Genomic DNA, 24,619 nt, shown 5'->3' on the forward strand with positions numbered 1-24,619 from the left:
TGTGAACATGAACATATGAACATGTGTCATTCTAAATGTTAAATATTGCTATCTGTATAGAGAAAAGAGCTGAGAGAGACATTCACAGCTAAATACTTGGAGAGGCTGTGGTTTACTGGTAGAGTATCAGTTTTGCATGTAGAAGGCCCCAAGTTCAATCCCTGGACTCTCCAGTTAAGAGGATCAATATTTGGGGTGATATGAAAGACCTCTACTGGAAACCTTGGAGAACCACTGGCAGTTGAGTAGACAATACCAACCTTGATAGACCAGCAGTCTGACTGAGTATAAAACAGCCTTCTAAATATCCATGTGTTCCAACAACAAACACAACCACTCCTCTGCCCCTGCATCCAGGGAGCCTATTCCCCTCTGTAACAAGGCAACTTCTCATCATTTTCCGTTAACCTTTGCAAAGGACTCTTGCAAGCTCAATCTAACATGTAACAGGGGCATACTTTGAACTGAGCATCTGGATTTCTCACTGAGTAGTCACACATTGTCTTGATAGCAGTAGGAGAACTTGCTTGTGTTCTCTGTAGATAACCGGCTTAACTTGCCTTGCAAAATATGGGCTGAATCCACACTTATCGCCATAGCGCGAAACGGTCGGAATGATAGCGCCATGTGGCACGATGACGTCAGAAATCGCGCCAGGAAGGTGCTATCATTCCGACTGTTTTGCGCTATGGCGGTAAGTGTGGATTCAGCCACAGTTGAGGCCTTAAGGAAGGTGTCCTGTCTGTCCTGCATCGCTGATGTTAAACAAGATTCACAGAGGTGGAAACTGTTCTATGTTTTCCTGTAGAGGATTTTGTTTGTTTGTTTCATTCCAGGAGAAGTGGGTTTTGAGTAAATCTGAGTTTGGTTTATGCCCAAGGATGAAAATCCATAACAAGGTAAAATGCTAAGACTGCACTGAGAATTGGCTGTAGGCACACCGTAAAGAAATCATATGACTGTTGCATCTTGTATCCTGGTTTTGCCCACATTTTGCCCATTTTCAAGGCTCCATAACTGGGTCTTGCGCAAATTAAAGCTTTATTTTCAGATGGTATTTCTTGTACTGAGCACACCTTGTGACTGAGTCATGGGGTTCAAGTTTAGCTGTCTTCTTCCTTATACTAGAGTAGGTAAGGTCTCTCTTCATGAGAAAAAAAAAACCTTTAAAAATTCAGAGTTGAATTTGTCCTTTGTTATGAATCACCAATCATCAAAAATGCCTGCTTTGTTGACATATAACTCAAATTTGTATACATTGTAAAGGGCAAAATATGACTTGGTTTTTATTACTTTAATTAAAAGCTGAGTGAAGAGTGCAGGATTCATATTAAATTGCATTTTTTCTAGCTGCTGTTGTTAAGGAACCAACTGATCTGATTACCATGAAGATTACAGACTATCAAAGTGAAAAAGGACTTTCTGCAAGCTTTTCATATTAAACCTTCAAACATAACAGTTTAAGAATAATTATAGTAATATTACTGGAAAATGATTCATGAATTCTGAATTAAATGTAAGACCGCCCCCCACAAAGAAAAAAAAATCTGAGACCATAGTGTTCATTCTAGTTTGATGTAATTTAGCATCCATTTTGCAGCTGTAGAATAAAATGGGAAAAATATGTAGTTGAACTGTATTGCATTTGTCAGACTAAACTAATGAGTTTTTTTGTCATTGACTTTAAGCATGCACTCAAGCAAATGAAATAGCCATTTTCATTTTCAGTAATAGAAAGTTGCAGAAGAAAAGAGAGGTAAAAGCTATAATTGATTGTTAAAATATAACTGTGTATGTATGGAGAGCACTCATATCTGGTCTACAAAAATGTTTGAACTGATTTTAATAGGCTTGCAAGAGAAAGGAGCAAACTTAAAAAAAGAAAAAGAAAAAAAAGTAAGACTTGCACTGGAAATTTTATTAGCATTCCCAGAGGGCTATAATAAAGATTTTTTTCACACAATACAGTGACTGTTTACAGTGGACAATTTAGTTTCCTTCCAACAATTATGAGTGAAATTGAATCTCAGGAAATGTTACTTTTCTCCAAAATTAGAAATAACAATAAAGATATCCCTGGAAGTTTACGGAGTGGGTGAAAGGGGGGGATGGTGGGAGGGGGGAGTCATTAGTCTCTGAAAGACAGTTCAGTGCATTTATTTAAAGAACTTCAGACAGCTTATAAACAAAGCATATCCTCATGTAGTGATTAAAGATTGAACATTTTCCATGTGACTCTGCTTATGAAGCATGGAAATAGGATGCTCTGTGTTCTGGGATACTGCTGACAAGACTCCAAAGAGCATTTTCCGTGTATTATTTGTGTAAGAGCAATGTGGGTTGATCTTGATTTTGTAAATGGTAATTAAATTTAGCATAAGGTGTTTCTTTGTGAATAATGTAAAGCTTTTGGCCAGCCATTTGGGAGGCACAGCTGTGCTATGTTTACTTTTGCTCTTATAGCAATGATAAATCCCATCCCTTATTATACAAAGGAGGGTGATATGCATTTGACAGGGGCTGTTCAGAGAAGGAAGTGCGTGTTTATTCTTTCTTACTTTTCTTTCTGAACAGAGAGATAAACAGTTAAAACTATAATAATGGCCAAATAAATTCATCTTTGTTCTAATTCTGTCTGTCATCCATTCCTAATAGTCTGTTCAATCCATACTTCAAAGACTTGGGTTAACATGAACTAAGATTCTTTTTCTTTCTGTTTTATCATTTTGAATCCCACACAGAAGCAAAGAAATGCAGCACTTTGCAGTAAAATAATCTGGGGGTGGGTGGGGGGAACACTGGATATGTGGAATTAGGGAATTACAGAAAAAGTGCTACCATACTTAACAAGGTGTGTGACTTGTGTATGATCCTCCTTTTATTCTTCTCCCCCACCTTGCACTCATCCATACTTTTTGAAATGCTGTCTTGAAGGCCAAAGGAACCTGCAGAGGAGCACTTAATTTAATGTGAGAGACTTCTGCTGGAAGGAAAAATTGGCGCACAAACATATGCGCGCATATCCATATGCATGCAGATGTAGTCAGTCCCTGTTGGAGCCATAAAATCTGCTGCAGCAAAGCATATTCTCCTCATTTTGAGAATTCTGACTGAAATCTTACAGGCACTGCTATCTTCTTGTTACAGGCTGTCAGGAACCTTGAGGGTGGTTAAGTGTTTAAGTGGTTAAGTGTTTGGCTGCAAATCACCACTCTATTGGTTCGAATCCCACTACTGCCATGAGCTCAGTAAGTGATTTTGGGTAAGCCACTCCTCTTAGCCCCAGATCCCCAGCTTTATTGTGGGGATAATAATAACGCTAACTTGTTCACTGCTCTGGGTGATGCACTAATCTGTCTAGAAGAGCAGTATATAAGCACAGTTGTTGTTGTTGTTACTTTGTGCACTAGGGAGCATCATTCACAGGTGAAATGAAACCTTACTCTACAGAAGTAGTGCTTGTTCATTTTTCAGAAAGTTGAGCCATAGTATGTGTGGGTAAAAGCACCATATTTGCGTGGGCACGTAGTAAACAACCTATTTAAGGTATTGCACAATGCTCATGCAAATAGTGGTGCTTTTACATGCTTTGCAAACTCAACTAGGTAACAGGTAAATGCCACTTGAGTAATTTAGTCTGTTTCTCTGGAAAAAGAGGCCAATTAAAGAAAGCATATGAGAAGCTACGTATCAGGGAGGAAAATTATAATGTATTTCAGAAATGAATTAATTATACTTATCTAGCAAATATCATAGATCAGAAGAAGGAAAGCAAGTGAATAGAATTCAGAAAACTCTTCAGGTAGAAGATGGTTTCAGAGTTTAAATGTCAAGCACCAAAAACTGAATGACTATTCTGGATATGCTCTTGACTGTTTTTTATTTGGCTTTTCTGTTATAATGGGCATATACACACACACACGCGTATACATACACACTTCATGTGACTGTCCTGGCAGTTTGCAGCAGGCTGTGGTTGGTGGGCTTATATTCTCTGGCCAGCTGTAGATATTCATCTGTAAACCTTACCACTTTGTTCTACCTACTTGTGGGCAGTGAATTAGGGAGCCATTATCCTCCGGTCTCCTCAGGATTGGTGGATGTCAGAAGAACCGGTTCCAAAAGGCCACCGCTGAAACCAGGAATTCCACATCCATTGATCACCTGTGAACACGCTTTCAGCTGCTGTTGTTAGCAAATTCCACCAGGGGGCTTGGCACACCTTCTTTGCTCAGAAACTTAAAGGCTGAGAACATTGCCTCAGAATGTGCTGTCTGGACTCTAAGCAGATTCTGCCCCAGTTCTTCAGACTGTCCAGCTATAATTCCCACTTTAGTGCTGAAATGTCTCATGGAATCACTGTTTGTATGTCTTTCGCACACGCTGAATAATGCATTTTCAATCCACACACTTGTGAGTGTGTGAGAGATGGGTGTGTGAGAGAGAGAGATGACTTAACCCTTCCTTGCTATTCCCACTGAAAAATCAGAATGAAACATTCCGGTATGACCAATGGTTCAATTTTGTGTTCAGGGTTACAAAGAGAGGGTGAGGAAACAGAGTGCAGAAGCTGAAAACTTTAAGCTTAATACCTTTTGGATCCTCATTTGCGGTTCTCACATCAGAGGCCAGGTTCACATTGGTACTTTACCCATGAAAAGTTCAGAGATTTATCTGGGCTTGTGTTTGTGTGAAGAAAAAACCCCATTTGATTAGTTGTTTTTTTATCCTGCTGTTCTTCAGGGCAGTGTATATGGGTCCCCCTCCTCCAGTTTTGTCCTCATAGCAGCCAGAGACCTTCATGTCAGGGTGAGTATTTGAACATGGGTCTTTCTTGTCCTAGTCCAGCATTCTAACTCTACTGTGAGAACAATGGTGGTTCCTGTAACTGCAGCTGCTGAAACAAGTGCTACTGCAGTTCTGGAAACTGCTACCAGCTGTTGTACATTCACAGTCTTGTTCAAACTGACCTTTGCCCATGAAGTTGCAGGAAAACACATGGCCTTGGATGGCATAAAAGTAATATACGGCAATTAAAGCAATATGACAGTAAATATTATCAGAGCCAAGAGAAAGAGCTAGAAGGAAAAGGTACCTGTCTCCTGCAGAATAAAAATGCTTTCCCCTGTGGCTTAAAACAGAAAAGAACAGATGCCACTTAAAGAGGTGTGGTGAGGAAGTACCACAGATGGAAGTCAAAATGGAAAGGCTGTGTAGCTACTCACCTTACTCCAAAAGGCTAGGCACACCAAATAGGGCCTTCGCTAAAGATATTAATACCTGGGCAGATTCATATGGGAGCTTGTGGTATTCAGATACTGTTAGCCAGGCTGTGTAAGGCTTTCACAATAAACGGGGGGGGGGGAGCAAATTGTGCCCGGAAATGCATTGAAATCCAGACACGGTTAGAACTTTCTTCCAGCTCAGAATTACTCCAGATATTTGTTCAGAGCAATCACAGTCTTAACTGAGTTAGCTAAAAAGGAAAAGGCAAAATAAGCATTGCCCACATACTTTGGTCCAAATCTCAAGATGGTCTGTCTCCTGACCATTTTGTGCACATTTAATTAACATGGGAGACAAGATGGAACACTATGGGACCTCATATCAGAAGTGATAAGAGCTGTCAAGCAGCTGTCTCCTAGCACTACCTACTGGCACATATATGCCAGATAGGAATGGAACCACTGGGCCACTGTGCTGCTGATTCCTGTCCCTGCCAACCAGTCTAGAAGCATAGTATGGTCAATGCTATCAAAAGCGGATGAGAAATCAAGGAAAATCAACAAAGTTACACTCTCTATACCTCTTTTTGACAAAACTCACTGGTTAACATGATCAATGAGGTTTCAATTCCAAAACAGGGTAAGAAACCAGATTAAAATGAGTCTTGATGATTTATCTCATACTAAAATATGGAACTATGAAACAATCTCCTCTTGAGTACTTTACCCCAACAGGGGATGTTTGCAACTGACTGGTGATTGTTGGAACTATTGAAGTACTGGGATGGTTTTTGGTGGCAGCTATGCTACTTTGTAGTATAGAGCCCATTATGGCCTGAGTAGAGACTCCAGCCAATATATCTCAAGAATACATTTTTGCATTTTCCAAACAGGCTCTTTCTTCTGGACATTGCACCCCCTTTATTAGCATTGTACTAACAATGACTATATAATGCGATTTCCCCCATTTTGTTTTGTTTTATATACATTCTACTTTCCCTGCAGAGCAGGCTCAGAGCAGATTACATTGCAATATAAGACAGGTAGCACATAAAATCAGCATCAATTTATAGAAAATCCGGTGGCACTCTATTCCTTTGTACTAGGAAAGCATGGAAGGTAAATAACTCAGTGGAGAAAGAGGCATTTTTCATTACTCTTCATAAGCATTCACTTGAGCCAAGGAAAGGCAGAGCCGAACCAAAATATTGGCAAGCTATTGAAATGACATAGGTAGGCAGGGGAAGGCCTGGTTACCTGTTTGATGCTGATAGTGCTGACACATTCTAATACGTATTTTCATGACACATTCCATACTGAAATACATGCAGTGGCAATGAATACTTTAGCCTTATAAGTTCACAGTGAGTGATCTAACAATAAGAAGATAGTAATTTCCTAATGGCATGGTGAAAGAGTATGCTACACTGCCTGCATCAGACGAGTTCATTGTTCTCAAATGTCCATTGAGACCCAGCTTTGGAATTGCACCTTCATTTAGAGCCACACCTTGATTTTTTTTCAATTGCAAAGGGTTTGTTGTTTTTTTAAAAAATTCAATAGATCCTTTAAGAAGTGGATTAATTTGTTCTTTCCCACATCTTCCTAATATTTTGAACTTGAGCCCACCTCTTTGATATCAGTTGTTGGGAAGCTTTTGTTTGAGTAATGCTGTATGGGTCATAGTCCTAACACAAAACACACAAGTATACACTTCTTTTTTGTCAGCAACTCAAGCATATAAAATCAGTAAAATATTATTTGCTGGAGGAATTAACTGGTTCAAGTTTAAACATTAAGCATGCACGTGTCTATAACAAAGAAGAGATGTTTCCAAAGTCATTAGCGAAGCTCTGACTCAAGCTTGGTATCTTCCCTCTGTGTTCAAAGGAGCCTACATTTTATCAGTGCTGCTTCAATGAGTTTTGCCCCCAGAAGGGAATGTAAGTGAATTCTGCAAGGGATTTGAACATGGACTTGGTCTTCATTTTATAAGTGCATTTCCCCTTTTCTTATCGATTGACATGAATGTTTTGATGTCATTCTAAAGTAAGTGCCATGGATTTATTTACTGATGGAGGGAATCTGCTAAATCATCTCTTCTCTATGTATAATCCTATCTGTGTGTTCCTGTCTAGCCCATTCCCCCTACAGTAAGAGCCACCTTGTGGTAATATAGGGAAATTGGATGTAAACAAACGCCGATCTGCAATGGTTTGTAAATTTGGTTTCTTAAATTACAGGATAAGGAGAACTGCAGAGACACAATCCATTAAGAAATAACTAGGTGGGTGATTCACTACCATTTGTATAAATGGCACTAACTCTGGGCTGCCTGCACAATTTATTAATACTTCACGGGAGGAAAAAATTATTTTAATCTCATAATGGATGATGAGCTGTGAAATTGCTTCTGCAGCAGCTGGGCACCCTGGGGGAGGTGCTAGATTCTGCCACATTATGCAAGCTTCCCCTGAGAGCAGCTACATGATGCTAAACAGAAACCATCAAATGTTTGGGCAGAGGGATATGGAAGGGGTGTTCATAGAAGGAAAAAAGCTAATTGTTTTCTCCATTTCTTAAAAAAAAAGACCAAATGTTGCTTGCTTTGTACATGTAACAAACTTTGGGGAAGGAGGAAGAGATCAAATACACATCTCATTGTGCCTTGCTGAAGAGGATGTCAAGGGTTTTGGAATAGATCTTCTAGCCTTGTACATTTGCCATGGGATTAGAATACTTAGTTCACTTAGTGTGCTTCTCTGTGATGATGGGTTTGAAGAGGATTGGTTTTGCAAACAACTGAGCTGTACAATTTGCAAACATCTGGAATCTCAGTCGGCACAATCTCTCACCTGTTCTTGCTATTCAGCTGCAGATGGAGAAGGTCCCATGGCCTGCTTGTTATGTTCACTCTGTACAATAGGATTATATGTGTGGGGAAGATGTTTCTGCTTTGCCCACTGCATGTGCTTCTAAGTTGGTGCTAATATACCAAACCAATAGCTGATGAAAGTCTTCCACAAATAAACCTTTGGGCTCATGTCTTAATACTTAACAACAGAAAAGCTGATGCCTATACCTTCTGCCAATTACAAAAGCTTCGTCGAGCAGCCGCATAGTAGTACAGTATACTTTTAAAAAGAAGCAGTTTACCTCTTGAAAAAAATAATGTACTTGATCAATCTGGTAGGTGAGGACGTCTGTTTCTGGGGACAGTTCAAAGAGTTGGTTCTTTCTTTTAAGGACATCAGTGGCTTGGGGCCAGGGTACTTGAAGGACTGTCTTTCCATATCGTCCAGCCCACTAGTTGAGATTAGAAATGGGCACGAACCGGAAAAAAACAAACCATGCGGTTCATGGTTCGTCAAATTTCATGAACCATGAACTTTCATGAACCTGCCCCTGGTTCGCGAACTGGTTTGTTTGGTTTGTGAAAACATCACATCCAGGTCAGAAAATCACCACTTCCGGGCCAACAGAAGGCCACTTCTGGGCCAGCAGAAGATCACTTCCGGGTCAGCAGAAGGTCTGCTGGAAGTCCATCCCCTGTTGCCTAGGCAACTGATTGATTGGCATCAGGCTGTCTGCAGTCACGAACCAAAAAACGAACCAAATGAACCAGCCTAAAGTTCGTGGCGGTTTGTCAGAAATGGGATCTGATGAACTGCAGTTCACGAACCATGAACCGGACTGGTTCGTGCTTAATTTTGGTTCGTATTTCGGTTCATGCCCATCTCTAGTTGAGATCTGCCTCACAAGCCCTTGTCGCTGTGTTCCTGTCTTCAGAGGTGAAGCAAGTGGTAACCAGAGACAAAGTTTTTTCCTGTAGTGGCACCTCACTTGTGGAATGACCTTCCTCTTGAAGTTCACCTGGTGCCTATCCTGCTTTTGTTTAAGTGCCAGGCCAAAACATTTCTTTTTATTTGTGCTTTTAATTAATGGGTTGATTTTTTAAAATAATTTTTACAGTCTACATGTAGCTTGAGAGCTGCTTTATGAGACACTTTAAAAATGTTTTATGCTATTTTTATGCTCTTGCTGGGTTTATAATATTTATTCTTAATTTTTTGTGTTTTAGGTTTTTATAATTTACTTCATAAGCTCCCCCAAACAGTTTCTCTGGAGAGTTGACATAGAAATTATTTAAATAAATGAACAGTCCCCAAAGTAAGTCGGGGGGGGGGACCATTAAGAGCTACATTAAGCATACCACAGCTAGCAAGAAAAAATCTAGTACTTTATTAAGTATTTCCCATTGGTAAGAAAAGAACAGGGGACAAAGAAAGAACTGGAGCCAAAATTAAGATGATATAGCATTTTATCAGTGTCCTCCTAAACTTTGTCTACTGTCTGTGTGCTGTTACAGTAAAAATGACCCCCAACACTGTCAATGTTTCAAAAAATGTTCAGGGGCCTGGGATAGGGTGAAACAAAGCAATTAACCTATTAAGTTTGATGAAGATTTGGTGTATGGAGTTGAAGAAGATTGAAAACAGGATTTCAGGGGGGTTTGCCCAACTTCTCTGGGTTATATAACAACAACAACAGTTCATTTGTATACCACTCTTCTGGACACTCAGAGCGATGAACAAAGTCAGTGTTATTATCCCCACTCCTCCCTGAGAGGAGTGGCTTACCCAAGGCCACCTGTGGACGTTCATGTCAGTAGTGAGATACAAATCAGCAAAGTGCTGCAACTAACTGTTGTGCTACAGAGCAGAAGCTTCAGTCCCATTGATATGTTAATGGCACACAGCTCTTCTAATTTTAATCATATGGTGAAGGCCTGAATCATTACCTGGGGTCAGTAGGCTGGATTAATTTTTATCCAGATAAAATGGAAGTACTGTGGGTTCATGTGGGAATTGGTGTTTGACCTGTTCCTCCAAAAGACAGTATACAATGTTGCCCTTAGATGGTGAAACTCCTTTCCTCTATAGGTAACAGAGACATTGGCCCTGCGGGCTTTTCCCAGATAAAGACATTTCTCTTCTGAAAGGACTTGGATCTGAATTGAGTTATTTTGGGATTGCTGGTTTTAATGTGGTTGATGATTTATATGTAAATAAAGTTGTGTGTAGTTTTAATATTGAAAATTAGCTGCCTCGGATGGCTTTTTAAGCAAAAGACATTATATAAAAGTACTAAAATATACAAGTAAAATGTTCGTAAGATTTAATAACCTTTAAAATGGTTTAAAATTTATTCTGGGTGTAATTAAATATATTACACACAAAACAAACTAGAAGGAATATAAAATCAAGTCAAACTACTGATGGACTACAGTTCAGACAATTATTTGGCTAGCATTGTTGTACAGAGAGATTTGTATGTCTTCATCCCCCCCCCCCCGAATACAAAGCAACATCTTTTTGCATCATATTACAAACTATTTCATAAAACTGAGGGAGCTTCAGAAGCAATTTGTAAAAGATTTCAAAAGTTGCTGTGTGAGGCAGGAGGAGTTGAAAGAATCACTGAGTATACACAAGCATTTCTGTATGTTTTAGGAGGCTTCCTAGATCGTGGTTGTTAGGAAGCTTGAATGTTTAGTGTATGTGAAAGAGGCTTGACGATGGTACACTCTCCATAAAAGTTTATGTATAAAAAATTGCTGCCTTTCTTTTTCTTCCATATGGGAATTCTGTTGTCCTGCATATACTATGTATTTGATCTGTGGAACTCAGGGCAGAATGACATGTAATTGTGACTGATCATTGTCTCTAAATGTGGATTATAGCCAAACAGCAGTGAAGCTGAAGGTGGGATGGGCATATTTTTCAGTGGAGAAGTAGCAAGAAAGGAAAGGATGCTAAGTTCTTCCCTACCCTAAGTTCACCCCTCCCCAGTTGCCCTCAGGCCATTTCCTGACTCAAGCCAGGATAAGTTTTTGGTGTTAGAGCTTAGCTGGAAGAAAAGCTGCTAATGAAAATAGAATGAAGAACATGAATCGCCCCCTCCCACCTTTATTATTGTTTGAAAATAATGAACTACACCATTTTACTGCCATCACATGTAATCCTGCCCAGAGTGCCATAAAAATGTAGTGCTTTGTAATAGTGTAACAAACGTTTAAAACAGTAAGTGTACATAGGAATACTGCACCATATTAGCACTTTTTAACATACGTCCTCAAGAAGCTTTATTTGATCACTGTCAGATGAATGATGGGGAGCTGGGTAGACAGCCAGTCTATACTGTTACATTTTAAAGTATTTTTATCCTTCACTTTGTTTTGGTTTGTCTATACATGTGCACATTCTCCTCTATCCTGTAATACATACAATACAATAAGGTCCAGATTAGTTGTTGCACTTGCCACTCTATAGCTCTTGGATGCGCTGCTGTAATATCATGGAACTTCTATGAGCATTATAAATTCTGAGCAGGAAGTATCAGTCAGCAAAGTCTTACCAAATGATTTAGCTTCTGTGGAAAAAATGAAGGATAATTTTGTGTGGAAGTGATGTCCTTGGTAGCTTCGCAGGAGGACAAGTGACAGAGTTGGGGCAAGCAGGAAGTCTGGAAAGATGCATGTGGAGAGGTGCCAGGAGTAAGGGAGAGTTTAGGGGATATGGAATCCAAAAGCGTGGTAGCAGAAGGAAGGGTGCAAGACAGGCATTGTCTAAGGATAAAGTGATACAACTCGGAATCTTCAGAAAAATAATAGTAGTCTTCCAAACGATAGAGAAGAAAAGTAAACCAATTAAGAAAAAGAAAAAGCCGGGCTTTTTCATCAAAGATCAGGATGAAGAACATTCGGGTCATGGATGGAACTTGATTATGGAAGTGCAGCTGGCAATCGAGAATGAATTTTAATAGACACACTTAACACCAAGCACTCATAAGACAAACAAAAGGATAAAATTTCAGAGAAGAGATATGAGCATAAAACCAACATATGGATTTATTTTTCTTTATACAGAACTGAATCAGTGGGAAATCCAGAGATATCAAGCCTAAATCATGAACAAACGTAGGACACAAGTATTAGACATTTACTTAATGTTGGGATTTACTTTACTTAATATTGGGATTTAATGTTACATTTATATAATGTTGGGAGCCAGTTTGGTGTAGTGGTTAAGAGCACGGGACTCTAATCTGGAGAGTCGGGTTTGATTCCCCATTCCTCCACTTGAAGCCAGCTGGGTGACCTTGGGCTAGTCACAGTTCTCTGGAGCTCTCTCAGCCCCACCCACCTCACAGGGTGTTTTGTTGTGGGGATAATGATGACATACTTTGTGAACCGCTCTGAGTGGGCATTAAGTTGTCCTGAAGGGCGGTATATAAATCAAATGTTGTTGTTGTTGTTGTTACTACTACTACTACTACTACTACTACTACTACTACTACTACTACTACAACACAGGAAAAATTAAGGTTGGTAGGAAAGCATGATTGCAACAACAGTTTAGGAAAAAGCTTGAAGGCTTGTGATGTTTTTTCAAAAAATATGCTTTCAATTTATGATGACGTTCAGAAAGAGTCATCTAAATGGTAAACCAAAAGACTAACCGATGTGAGTTTTCAAGCATTTTGCCACAAGCTTTGGCTTGGAGTACAGTTCCGGTTGTTCATCTCACTCCGTAGAACAGTCCCAAATATTTTATGACCCACTAACCAGAATGCAAACAACCTTCCAGGTATCATGGCTTGCCGGATGTTGGACATCTGCAGTACTCACCCTTCATCATACTCAAGCAGCCAGGAAAAACTGGAAATTCATGGAGGATTTTGGTGGGCGGCTGAGTGGTTACAGTCAGATTGGTGGGCCACGAGTTATGCAGTTATGAAGTAGAACAACGAGAGGCAGTATTTTCTCTATATAAGATGGGGCAAACTTTAACTTGAGCATAAGATCATAGAAGCAGCCACTAAGTCATAACAGACAGCTCAGGTTTTGATTGTTAGAGGCTATTAGTTTAAGGTCCATAGCTGCTGTCTTGAGAAGAGTGGGAGTCCAAGTATTTCTCCTTCACGTTGTCACTGTTTTACAGTGGAATACGGAAGCAGGGCAGGAGGGTGGCCCTTCAAAAAATGAGTAACATTACTGATCCTATGCATACTGTTGCATGGCACATACTGCTACTTCCAGGCATGTACATTTGCCTCGATGATTACTGTAACTGTTCTTTGAACTGGAGATTTTCCTGAACAAGAGCCCTTTGGGGCTTCTGTGGGCTTTTCTAGATACATTTTTTATGAATGCAATTAAAGTATCATTCGATTGTAGACCCGGTCTTGTGTTTGCTCTGTTGCCTAGTCATTCCTGCATTCAAACTCATGTAAATCATAGAACAATGAGAGACGAGAACTTGACATCCCCCACAGAATTGGTACATGTTATGACAAACCAACTCATCTTCACTTCTGCACCTCGCTCTTTGATGCATTACCTGTAAATAATAGCTTCTAAATGACATTACATCTCAGATCCAGCCTAATTGTAACTATAGTTTGGTTTTTCATTTTGGTTTATGTACAGTGTGTGACTTTTGCAGAGACATTTTTATTCTAGGAAAATGACAAGCCAACAAGAAGCTATAATTGCCCTGATTTTTAGAAGTGGTGCAATAGTACAGATCTGATGTACTGCAAGACATGAATCAGAAAAATTCTATTAAAAAATCTCTTGAATGGCTGACACGGGAGTATTATCCGCAATGATTAATTTGACTCGGTCATTATGAACACAGACAAGTCTGACAAAATTGCATTTCATTCCCCACTGAATTTATAAAATCACTGTACACATAATAAGAAGTTATGGTTCTGAGCTATCCACTGTATTTGACAGGATTTCAGCTTTGGAAAGGTGGGGTGGAATTGAGGAAAGGGAATTGGGAAGCTGTTTAAAAGCCTACAATTTACTTTATTTTGCTATAGGTAGCATTTCAAAATATGCATTTCAAGTTTCCAGTTCAAGTTGGTATGAAAGTCACTTTGGAGAGAGCTGGCTGTCATGCTGCTCCCAGGGACAGAGGCTATCCAAATAGTGCTAAAGAGCCAGTTTGGGAGAGAACATGTGGCCGCTTATCCTGCCAGAACTCCTTCCTCAGTCACTAAAGGTAGAGAAGCCCTGACCGTTTTCACACTACTAACCTGCTTCTGCAACATTGCGAAATGTCGCACAAAAAATGTGGAAGATAGCATCTTCTCGTGAGAGTTTTGCACAACATCGTGCAAAACTCTCGCGAGAAGATGCTATCTTCCGCATTTTTTGCACGACGTTTCGCAATGTTACGGAAGCAGGTTAGTAGTGTGAAAACAGCCCCTGTTACCCATTGCATCTGGACACCTAACAGAGAACACACTGCCCTCCATTATGTACTGTTTCTGAAAAGCAAAATAGTTTTGTTATTCATCTCAACCCTTACAGAAATGCCTTACATGAAAATACAACCCTATTACACATTATTATTATTTAAAACATTTTTATGCTGCCTTTCCACCAAACTTAGGGTCTCCATGGCAGTGAGTTATCAAAACCATTAAAACAAGCTTTTAAAATACATATACCTACAATTAAACAAACCCTTAAACAATTAAACAGATATACAAACAATTAAACAAGCACACAAACAATGATCGAGGAGGACAAATGAATCTTCCTTGGGAAAGAATTCCATGATTTTGATGCCGTGATCAAGAAGGCCTTTCCCAGGTTGCCAGCCCTCCAGCCTCAGGCTATGAGAGCACCCAAAGAAGGGCCATTGAAGATGACTGTCGTGGGTAGATTCATATGAGCATCATAGAAAAGCCATTGGCAAACCACTGGGTATCTCTTAGACCTATCAAATCACATTTATACCTGACCCATGGGGAAAACCCAGGGAATTACAGAAGACATCACTGTACAGTAGCATTGTGCTGTGGAAAAGTGATTCTAGATTATAGGGGTTTGCAAAAAATGATGTAGGTAGGCTGCTGCTACAGCAGTTATTTGCTGGTTGAGGAAGGCATAGCAATAAATCAGTTTTTTAAAAAAATCACTCTTATTCCAAGGAATTTAGGTGTATATGGTTTCCCCCCTCTTGTTTTATCCTCACAACTGTGAGGTAGGTTAGAGAAAGAGTAACTGACCCAAGGTCCCTTGGTGAGTTCTATGCCAGAAGAAGTACTTGAACTCAGCTTACCCCAGTCCTAAATCACACACTCTAACCCTTACTGGTTCCCTTAAAAAGATTAATGGGGTGGCTATGGATGAGTAAGATGTTTAGAAAGTGCATGCAAAATGTATTGTGGGCAGAATAAATTACCAGAAGACAACACTGCACGAGGGACATAAACATCAATCCTGTTCCATTTTACATTGACAGCTGAATTTATATTGCGCTCCCTATTTTCTTTTTGGTTCACCAGAAACAATTTCTCTGCTGCTTTCTCTCTTAAGCTTATGTTAGCCTTTGATTGTTATTTGACAGGGCAAATATTTACCTCAAATAATGATGAAAATCTCCATCCTGCTAACTGTGAATAACGTTCTTTGAATCAATGTTTGTCTGAAGCTTCCAGGATCCCAGCAGATAATCACAGAGAACATGACTTGACAGAGAATTGGGGTCACTTGATATTTGTCAGGTTTCTAAGGAGAGTGTTTTCTTGAATTCTTGGCTGGCCAAGTAACGTTCTTTATGATTAACAATTGTACACAATGTCTGTCTTGATGGAGTTCCTCACCTGCAGAATTGAAAAGCACTTTTCATTTACAGCCCATTTTTTATGTATAGAGTACTATATGGCGGCACAAGAGATGGATATATTTGCCATGAAAACTAGCAAGGTTTAATCTAAACATCTAGGGTTAATTTTGCATGGTATGGAGAAAATTGATAGAGAGATTTTTTTCCCTCCTTCTTCCTCAATAAATGGTGAATAGATTCAGGTCAGTCCAAAAAATGTACTAATTTGCACACTACATTGTTAACTTCCCACAGGATTCAGTGATAGCCACAATCTTAGGGCCAAGCTACACGTGATGAATGACACTTGAACGGCAAGTGTATTTCTCCCTGTTCACTTGCCCTCCACTCAATCCACTTGCCGTTCAAGTGTCATTCGTCATGTGTAGCTTGGCCCTCAGAGAATATTTTATAAGAGGATTTAACAAATTCATGTGAGATATTTTTATTAGTGGCTTTAAGCCATGATGGCTAAAACACTTCCATGTAGTTTCATCTCTGAAAATCAGTTATTGGGGGAAGGAAGCAATAGGGATAGGTTTTGGTTTCTGTGCCCAGTTGTGGGCTTTCTAGGACAGGTGGTTGTCATTTTGGGAAACACTGATTTGATCTAGCAGGGATCATCTTTTGTACATAGGATGATCATTGGATGGGGTTCCATAACATTAACAGATTTGCAGAGGAGTGAATTTCAGCAAGCGCAGCTGTTTTTTGCTGAAATTCCCTGTTGTACATGGGTGCATGAGCTCTTCCTGAAACCAGCCACTGTGAGGGTATCTAAAAGAAATATAAAGTTTTGCCTTTTAAAATGAATTTTGATGAATGTACTGTTCTCAGGAGGCTATAAAATGGGGCACTTTCCTCGACCTGTAAATTACCAACTTTCCCTTTTGATGAAGCCTGTGTTTTTAAAAAACTGGAAGGCAGCTGGAGATTGGGACTTCTTCAGGAGTAGTTGTAGAGCACTCTCTCAAGGGAAATTCAGTTGGCACTGACTTGAATTGCTGGGAGAAGATCATTTTAGTCTCCAGAGCTTTTAATGGATATGCTGTTTGCTGTTTTTTCTCCTCTTGTTTTTATTACTGTTTTACCTGTGTTGTTTAGCTGATGTTGTGATTTTATTGTTCTCCCCTTCACAAATTCTGTTCTTTATGTTTTAAACAACAATTTTTATTTTTCTTTGCGTTTAGCTTCTAGGATGAAAGGCAAAAATTCTTTAAAAATAATGAACAAATGAAGGTTTTCTCTTGGCTGCAAACTGCAATGGGATGTTGTGGAAAGCTTCTGTTTGCCGTGCACCATGCAGAAAATGTTTAGGGGCAGGAAAGTTGACAATCTCTTCGCCCTCTGTCCTAGATATTAGTAGGAACTTCTGAGACTGGGCAGCAGAAATATTCTATATTCAAACTATATACCAGGTGGGAATCTGTGGGAAATGTTTTTTTTAAATTAGGCTACCTGTTACAGTACTGCAGCCCAAGCTCTGCTCACAACCTGAGTTCGATCCTGGTGGAAGCCAGGTTCAGGTAGCCGGCTCAAGGTTGACTCAGCCTTCCATCCTTCCAAGTTCGGTAAAATGAGTACCCAGTTTCCTGGGGGTAAAGTGTAAATGACTGGGAAAGGCAATGGCAAACCACCCCATAAAAAGTCTGCCAAGAAAATGTTGTGATGCGACATTCCCCATGGGTCAGTAATGACTTGGTGCTTGCACAGGGGACTACCTTTACCATTTACCTACCTGTTACATAAACTCTGACAAATTTATTGAAATAAAAAGTATATTTATTCCTGGCTTTTGAATTGCTGAGGCACATGCTGAAGTACCATATTTCATTAACAACCACTGGCTCAAGAGCTGAAAGCCTCCTAAATATTACAGAAAGCAATCAAGGGCTTTTCCACATACTTGATTAATTCCTGATTTTCTTAGCAGCCAATCCCCAAGCCTTGGAATTGATTTGGGTATGGTTTGTATATATGCCTGCCCTTCCTTTGCATTTTTTCAGTTGTGGATTTGGTTTAATTTGTTCTGCATGTGCCTTAAATAATCAGGATTTTCAAGTGAGGATGCTGTCATCAATGGTGGCATCATCAGTGATGTCACAGCACCATCACCTGCCTTTATTTTTTGTGCACGTTTATATCACTAGATAAATACAAGGGCTGAATTTTTAAAAAGATTGAAAATGAACACATGGGGAAGTCCTTGCATGGGGAAGACTAAAAGGGTAGGAGCTCCACCACTCATACCTAAGTTTCTCCTGTCCAAACTGGAGAGCCCTGCCTGGGCTGACCCAGAGCTAGGAGGTAGAAGCCATCACCAATGGGGCATACTAACCTGTTGGAATGGAGTCTAAAGCAGCAGTGACTATGTGCATTTCAAACCATTCTGGAAGCGGATAAGGCTTACTTTTTAAAAAATGAAAGCTGGGAATTCAGAGAATCTCCTGTACCATGTATTGTCGAAGGCTTTCACGGCCGAAGAACGATGGTTGTTGGGGGTTTTTCGGGCTGTATTGCCGTGGTCTTGGCATTGTAGTTCCTGACGTTTCGCCAGCAGCTGTGGCTGGCATCTTCAGAGGTGTAGCACCAAAAGTCTTTTGGTGCTACACCTCTGAAGATGCCAGCCACAGCTGCTGGCGAAACGTCAGGAACTACAATGCCAAGACCACGGCAATACAGCCCGAAAACCCCCCAACAACAATCTCCTGTACCTTTTATTAAAATGTTAAGTTGATCTATTAATATGAAATTGACAATTAAAAATATCACAACAAACCCAGGGAGGGGGGAAAGGTAGACGGGGAGGAGTGTTTTGACAATGATGAACATCCAGTCATCAAAAAGTGGGTTGGAGGTGGGAGAGAGTGGGACAAACAAAACTGAAAGAATTGTGCACGAGGAAAAAAATTGACTCAAAACCATCTTTAAGAAAAAGATTGGGGTAAAAAAGTGGTTAAAAAAACAGAAAAGGCGGGGGGGGGGCTCAAGGAAAAAAGAAGTTTTGAAAGTCGATCCCAATGAGGCTCTCTACTTAAATCCCCTTCCTACAATCCTAGGACCGTGCGGGAACTAGTGGTTGAGGTACTTTGGCATTTTTATTCTTCAGGCATCTTTCCCCATTACCTCAGCTTCTTTTCCTTATCTCAGCTTCTTAGAAAAAGAACTGGGAAACTGGAATGCTGCCCAAAGATGGCACATGGAGCTTGGGGCCACTACAGAAAGGGTGCTCCTCCTGTTTCACGCTTGCTTTCCACCTATGCCTGGGAAGGAGGGAGAAAGGCAAGCGATGGGAAGACCAGGACTTAAAGCGCAAGAGAAGCCTTTCTGGTGATCTCTGGGGGTCTATTTTAGAAATTTATTGCTTTACCACTTTACCCCCAAGTTGGGATTGCTCTGAGTAGGTTCTTCTTTATTCTGGAAAAGACTCTGCCTTTAAAGCAAACAGAAGGCTTTCTGTAGCCAAGTTAACTAGCGAGATAGTACATAATTTAGAAATTAAATATGCCTGTTCATTATACAAAGAGGCACATCTTCTCTGGGAGGCTTCCAGTCATTCATCACTGAGACTTTGTACTGCTGCCATTAGCAACTGTTGTTTTGTTGTTTGGTTGGTGTTTATTTTGTATTGTACTTTTATGGTTTTCATGATTGAGCTTTGGAGCTAGGAATCCCATTCCTCCAGTAGGGCCCGGGGATTCCCCGCTTTCACCCTCTGCTCCCTACCACCAATTACCTGGCCAGTAAATTATGAATTTATCTCTCGGGCGCGTTCCTGGGGCAGTGCGATGTCACTTCCCAGGAGTGATGTCATTGGTAACCCTATTTGGAGAGATGACATAGAAATATTTTAAATAAATATGTTTTTATTTTCATATGTAGTATCTCTCCCTCCCCTGATATATATACATACTTTCGAATCATTTCTTCTCTGTCTTGGTAACAAGCATAGGAATATCACATGAATACAAAGAAACCCTGGAATAGAATCCTTATGGGTTTTACTGCAACTAATCACATTGCTTATGTGTCTGTTTGTAGTTTTTAGTAAAGGCACACAAAGACTCACTTTAAGATTAAACTGTGTCAGCGTTTTATGAATTTAAAATGGAAGGGGAGAGAGAAAGTATGCTTCATTAATAGTCCAGTCTCCTGCTTTAGTGTATGAACCCCTTTCCCCCTAAAACTCTTTCTGTAGAATGATTCTGCATTAGCTGAAAATCCATTCTGCAAAGTGGACGGGGAGAAGATTCCAGTGCAACTCCTGCCTGTCTGCCTGCCTGTCTGTGAAGTGGCATTGTGCAGTACTATGATAAGGCCAGAACAGAGAGACAATTGTTTCATTCCAGCCTACTGGAAGTGACAAACAGAGCACTGTTCCTTTGTCAAATATATGCTTACGCAAGGCTAGACATTTACATTGAAAATATTCAGTGCTGCCTGTAACTTGCTCACAGCTAAGCATCCGTTTTTTTAAAAAAAAATCAGAAGTACTGGCCTGTTTATTTGAGAACATAGCTCTCTGGAGAAAGTCCTCTCTCTCCCTCTCCTCTCGTTTTGATATTTTCACAGTTCTCAGTAAATTCTGTGCTTTGGTATCTACATGACACTCAAAGAGGTCAATATAAAGGCATTTAATACTGGGATTCTGAGGTCTTGGAGTTACTTGTCATAGATTAGAATGCTTCATGGGCTTCCCTTACACGTCTCCTTAGTCCACATTTGCTGCCTCGAGAAAGCATTTAAACAATAAAGAAACATTGCCCAGAATGACCATGTCCAACATGCAGCTGTCTTGCCTTATCAATATAATATTTCACATTTGGAAATCCCAGCAGGTAACCTACCGTACAGTGTTTCTGCTACAATGGCATTTTCGTTTGTGGAAGAAGGGGCAGCAATTTTTGCTGCACCCCTGCAGATCTCCACTTTTCCCTAATGCTGCTTCTGAAGGCCCACTGACGCAGGCAACCAGTTTTAAAATCATGCATCAGCCAGACTTAGTTTTGCATGGATATTGCATGTATGTTGGTTGTAGTTTGGGATGGTTGTTGGTTCATGGAAATAGTTGACAATTGGATTGGATGCCATGCAATTAAATACAGTTTGCAAAACAGTTAAAGCCTCTTAGGCTCATCAGGCATTTTGTAATGTGACCAATCAGTGTTCTGCTTATGTTAGCTGAGTTCCTCTTACAGCTGCAGTGGAGAGTATTTGGACACAGTGCAGGTAAAAGATGAGAAACCAATCAGAGATACCAGTAGGGTTGCCAGGTCCCCTTACTCTCCCAAACCAAGAATGCAGAAACTACAGGAGTGACCCCCAAGCAAGCAATGTCAAGAATTCGGCACCAGTGACCGGATTCTCCAGGTGCCTGATGTACCACTAAAGAATCTCACAGTGGTTTTGACTTTGTCTCAGGTGTATTGTTTGGTGCGACTCCTGAGGAAGGTTCATTGAAACAATTTACTTGCTGGCTCCTTGTCGAGTCGTGGGGTCTCTTTACCCCCCTTTGCACCTGAAAAAAGAATTAACATGAGTTATATATGAGAATTATTCTCTATTGCCGTGTTATTACACTTACTTGTTGTTGTGACGCCGTGCTTCACTGTTATTCCTTTAGATGCACCTGTTCCTTGATTAATTCCTCATTACATATGAATTGTTTCTTGCCGCTGACAACTTATATATTTGTATATTTTATATTTTTGGATTTACATATTATTGTATGAAACTTTCTATAAGCTAATGTAGCACTTGCACTTTATAAGACTTATAATATATCCTTATTATTTTCTTAACTCTTTTTGGTCTTGCCCTCTGCCTTATTTTAGACTTTCTTGATGCCCCTTACCCTCCCAGCAGGATGGGGTGGAGACTTGGGGGTTGGGACCTATACTCTCTAGTAGGTTCCTGCCCAACAGGGCTTCTGATTGGCCATTGGCTGATTGGCCTGAGTGGCTTGCAGGTTAAAATAACATTGTTTCAGCGGCAGCTGCCACTGCAATGTTGGTTTTATTCTCTCTCTCACTGCTCTTTCCCCAATGTATTTTAAAAATATTCATCTTGTCTTCTGCACTTGGGCTTTTTCTCTCTGTGTGTGTTTATATTTGGCTCCACTTCCCACGGTGGCCATTTTATGCTTGTGCACAAAATAGCTGCTACTGGGGAAGTACTGGCAGGTACCATGGTGCCCACAAGTACTATGTGGAGAATGTTGGGCTAAAACAGTGTAAACAAGTATGATAATACAAGTTAGTGTTCATGGAATTGCATGCATGAAGTAGCCAAGGTTTAATTCTTGCAAGATAATGAACAAAATTATTAATTTATATATGTTGCTTGTGGTGGTGGTGGTGGTGAGTGCCCTCAAGTCATAGCTGATTTATGGCAAATCGTGGTGGGGTTTCCATGGCAAGAGACTAACAGAGGTGGTTTGTCATTGCCTGCCTCTGCAACCCTGGTCCTTGTTGGAGGTCTCTCATTCAATTACTAACCAAAGTCAACCTTGCTTAGCTTGCAAGATCTGATGAGATCAGGCTCACCTAGGCTATCCAGGCCAGGGCCAACATTATATGGTAATAAAAAGCACATATAAGGATGCATCACTGCATCACATACCCAGTGATATTTATCAATGTGCTGTGGTGGAGTCTATTCATTTGAGTGGAGGCAGGAGGGTCTCTGCTTATATGTGTCTGCTGCTGGAGTTGAAATAAATTGGACAGCACATGTTTGCAAAATTTTTGCATATACTTTAAAGAACCTAGAGATGTGAAGGCTTGGAAAAAATCAAAAACATTGCGGGGGGTACTGTCCCCTGGTGGACTTTTTTTCAACGTTTCTGATTGAAAAATAGGGAGAGCTGAGAAAAATTCAGACAGATTTTCTCTTTTGGAATGAGTGAAATGCTTTTTAAGATGAAGTTTTACTCAAGACAAAAATGGATATCTAAAATAGCCTATATCACTAGATAATGATAATTTGTGTGTATATTGCCAGTTTGGTGTAGTGGTTAAGAGCAGCAGGACTCTAATCTGGAGAGCCAAGTTTCATTCCCCACTTCTCCACTTGAAGCCAGCTGGGTGACCTTGGGTCAATCACAGCTCTTTCAGAGCTCTCTCATCACCACCTACCTCACAAGGTGATAGTTGTGGGGATAATAATGACATACTTTGTAAACCGCTATGAGTGGGTGTTAAGTTATCCCAAATGTTATTATGTGTAATGTATTTTCAAGAACATATTTATTGTTTAAATGTAAATGTGAATCATTTGGGCAATGATACTATATAATTCTATAATATATTTGATAATAATATATTATTACAGAATTCAGTGAGAATCTGAAAATCAAAACCTCTCTGGCCTTTAGCTGGCTCTTGCTGTCAGACTGTCTCTTTCTCCATCTTGTGCTCTGAGTCAATTTGGTAACAGACTCATCTCTGTGCCCCTTCTTCCACTCTCTTAAAGGCAGCCCTCCCCCCAAAAACGTCCATGCATACCTAGTGGGAAATAGCAACATCATTTAAGTCTTGGCATTCTGAATTGCCTGTGCTCCAGCAACAAAATGGTTAACACAAGCATCCTTTATTCTGGACAGTGGGCTTGGGTGGGGGGCACCAGAGTTCCAGTGTCTTGTACCTGGAGCTGAGCACCTAGTTTGGAATAGGTGCCTCCCCTGCCTGCACACAGGCTGTGCAGGTTATCTGTGAACTTTTACTGCACTTGATCATAATATTGAGTTGTTAGGAGGATGTGACAATGGCAGTGCTCCTGGAGTTGGGCTTTCCTGTTTGGTTTAGAGATAGTTAAATCTCATGTACCATCCATTTGTGCACATCCACAGCATTTCAGGAAAGCTTTCATTCATGTATATAAGGAGAACTAAGACTGTAAACATTTCAGGAAGCTTCCTTTTTGCAATTGCATTTTACCACCCTCTCACACAAGTAATGGTCTTTATTTAAGATTCATTCTTGGAATAAAGTACAGATTTTTTGTACCATGAATATTTCACTGGTGAACATCTCATCTATTTTAATGTAGAGAATATACACGTTCATTCTTTCAGACTATACCTACTTGGAACTCATGAGTATATGTACATAAGATTGACCTATGGGATACTACCTAAAACAACTGTATTGGAAGCATCTCTGCATTTCCGTATACTTGGCAATAGTCTTAACAGAATTGTACATGTCCTTTTGAAAAAGCTTTTACAGAATGAAGTGACTATAGGCAGTTGGGCTGCCTAAGACAGTCAAGTGAGGCTTACTTTGGAAAAAGTTGGAACATCTTTGTGAAAAAGTCTTTTCAATTTTTCTTTTAGACATACAATGGTCAGAGTGAAAACAATGAAGACTATGAAATCCCTCCTATTACTCCTCCCAACCTTCCAGACCCTTCCCTCCTTCATTTGGTGGACCATGAAACTGGATATCATTCACTGTGCCACAGTCTCCCTCCAAATAGCCTGATACCAGCATATTCCTACCAGAATATGGACCTTCCAGCTATCATGGTGTCTAATATGTTGAGCCAAGATGGACATCTCCTCTCCAGTCAACTACCTACTGTGAGTAACCTTTCCTCCTTTTCCTTTAACCTTTGTTGAATTTTATTCCATAAAGTATGTATCATTAGCATCTTATTCGGTATCCTGTCAGGTTGGGTCCAGATAATGAGAGGAAAATTAGCTAA

The 24,619-nt window shown here is 40.1% G+C and overlaps 1 protein-coding gene across 4 annotated transcripts in view; it reads left to right on the top strand.

Annotated features, from left to right (window-relative positions):
* Positions 1–24,619, top strand: part of TOX2 (TOX high mobility group box family member 2) — a 297,642-nt gene that overhangs the window by 131,860 nt on the left and 141,163 nt on the right. For all 4 annotated transcript variants that reach the window (XM_054979270.1, XM_054979272.1, XM_054979271.1 and 1 more), the window contains exon 3: positions 24,249–24,494. In XM_054979270.1, coding sequence (XP_054835245.1) covers positions 24,249–24,494 — 246 coding nt within the window. The remainder of the gene's footprint in view (positions 1–24,248; positions 24,495–24,619) is intronic.

Source organism: Eublepharis macularius, chromosome 5 (assembly GCF_028583425.1).
Source record: "Eublepharis macularius isolate TG4126 chromosome 5, MPM_Emac_v1.0, whole genome shotgun sequence".
Taxonomy (NCBI): Eukaryota; Metazoa; Chordata; class Lepidosauria; order Squamata; family Eublepharidae; genus Eublepharis; species Eublepharis macularius.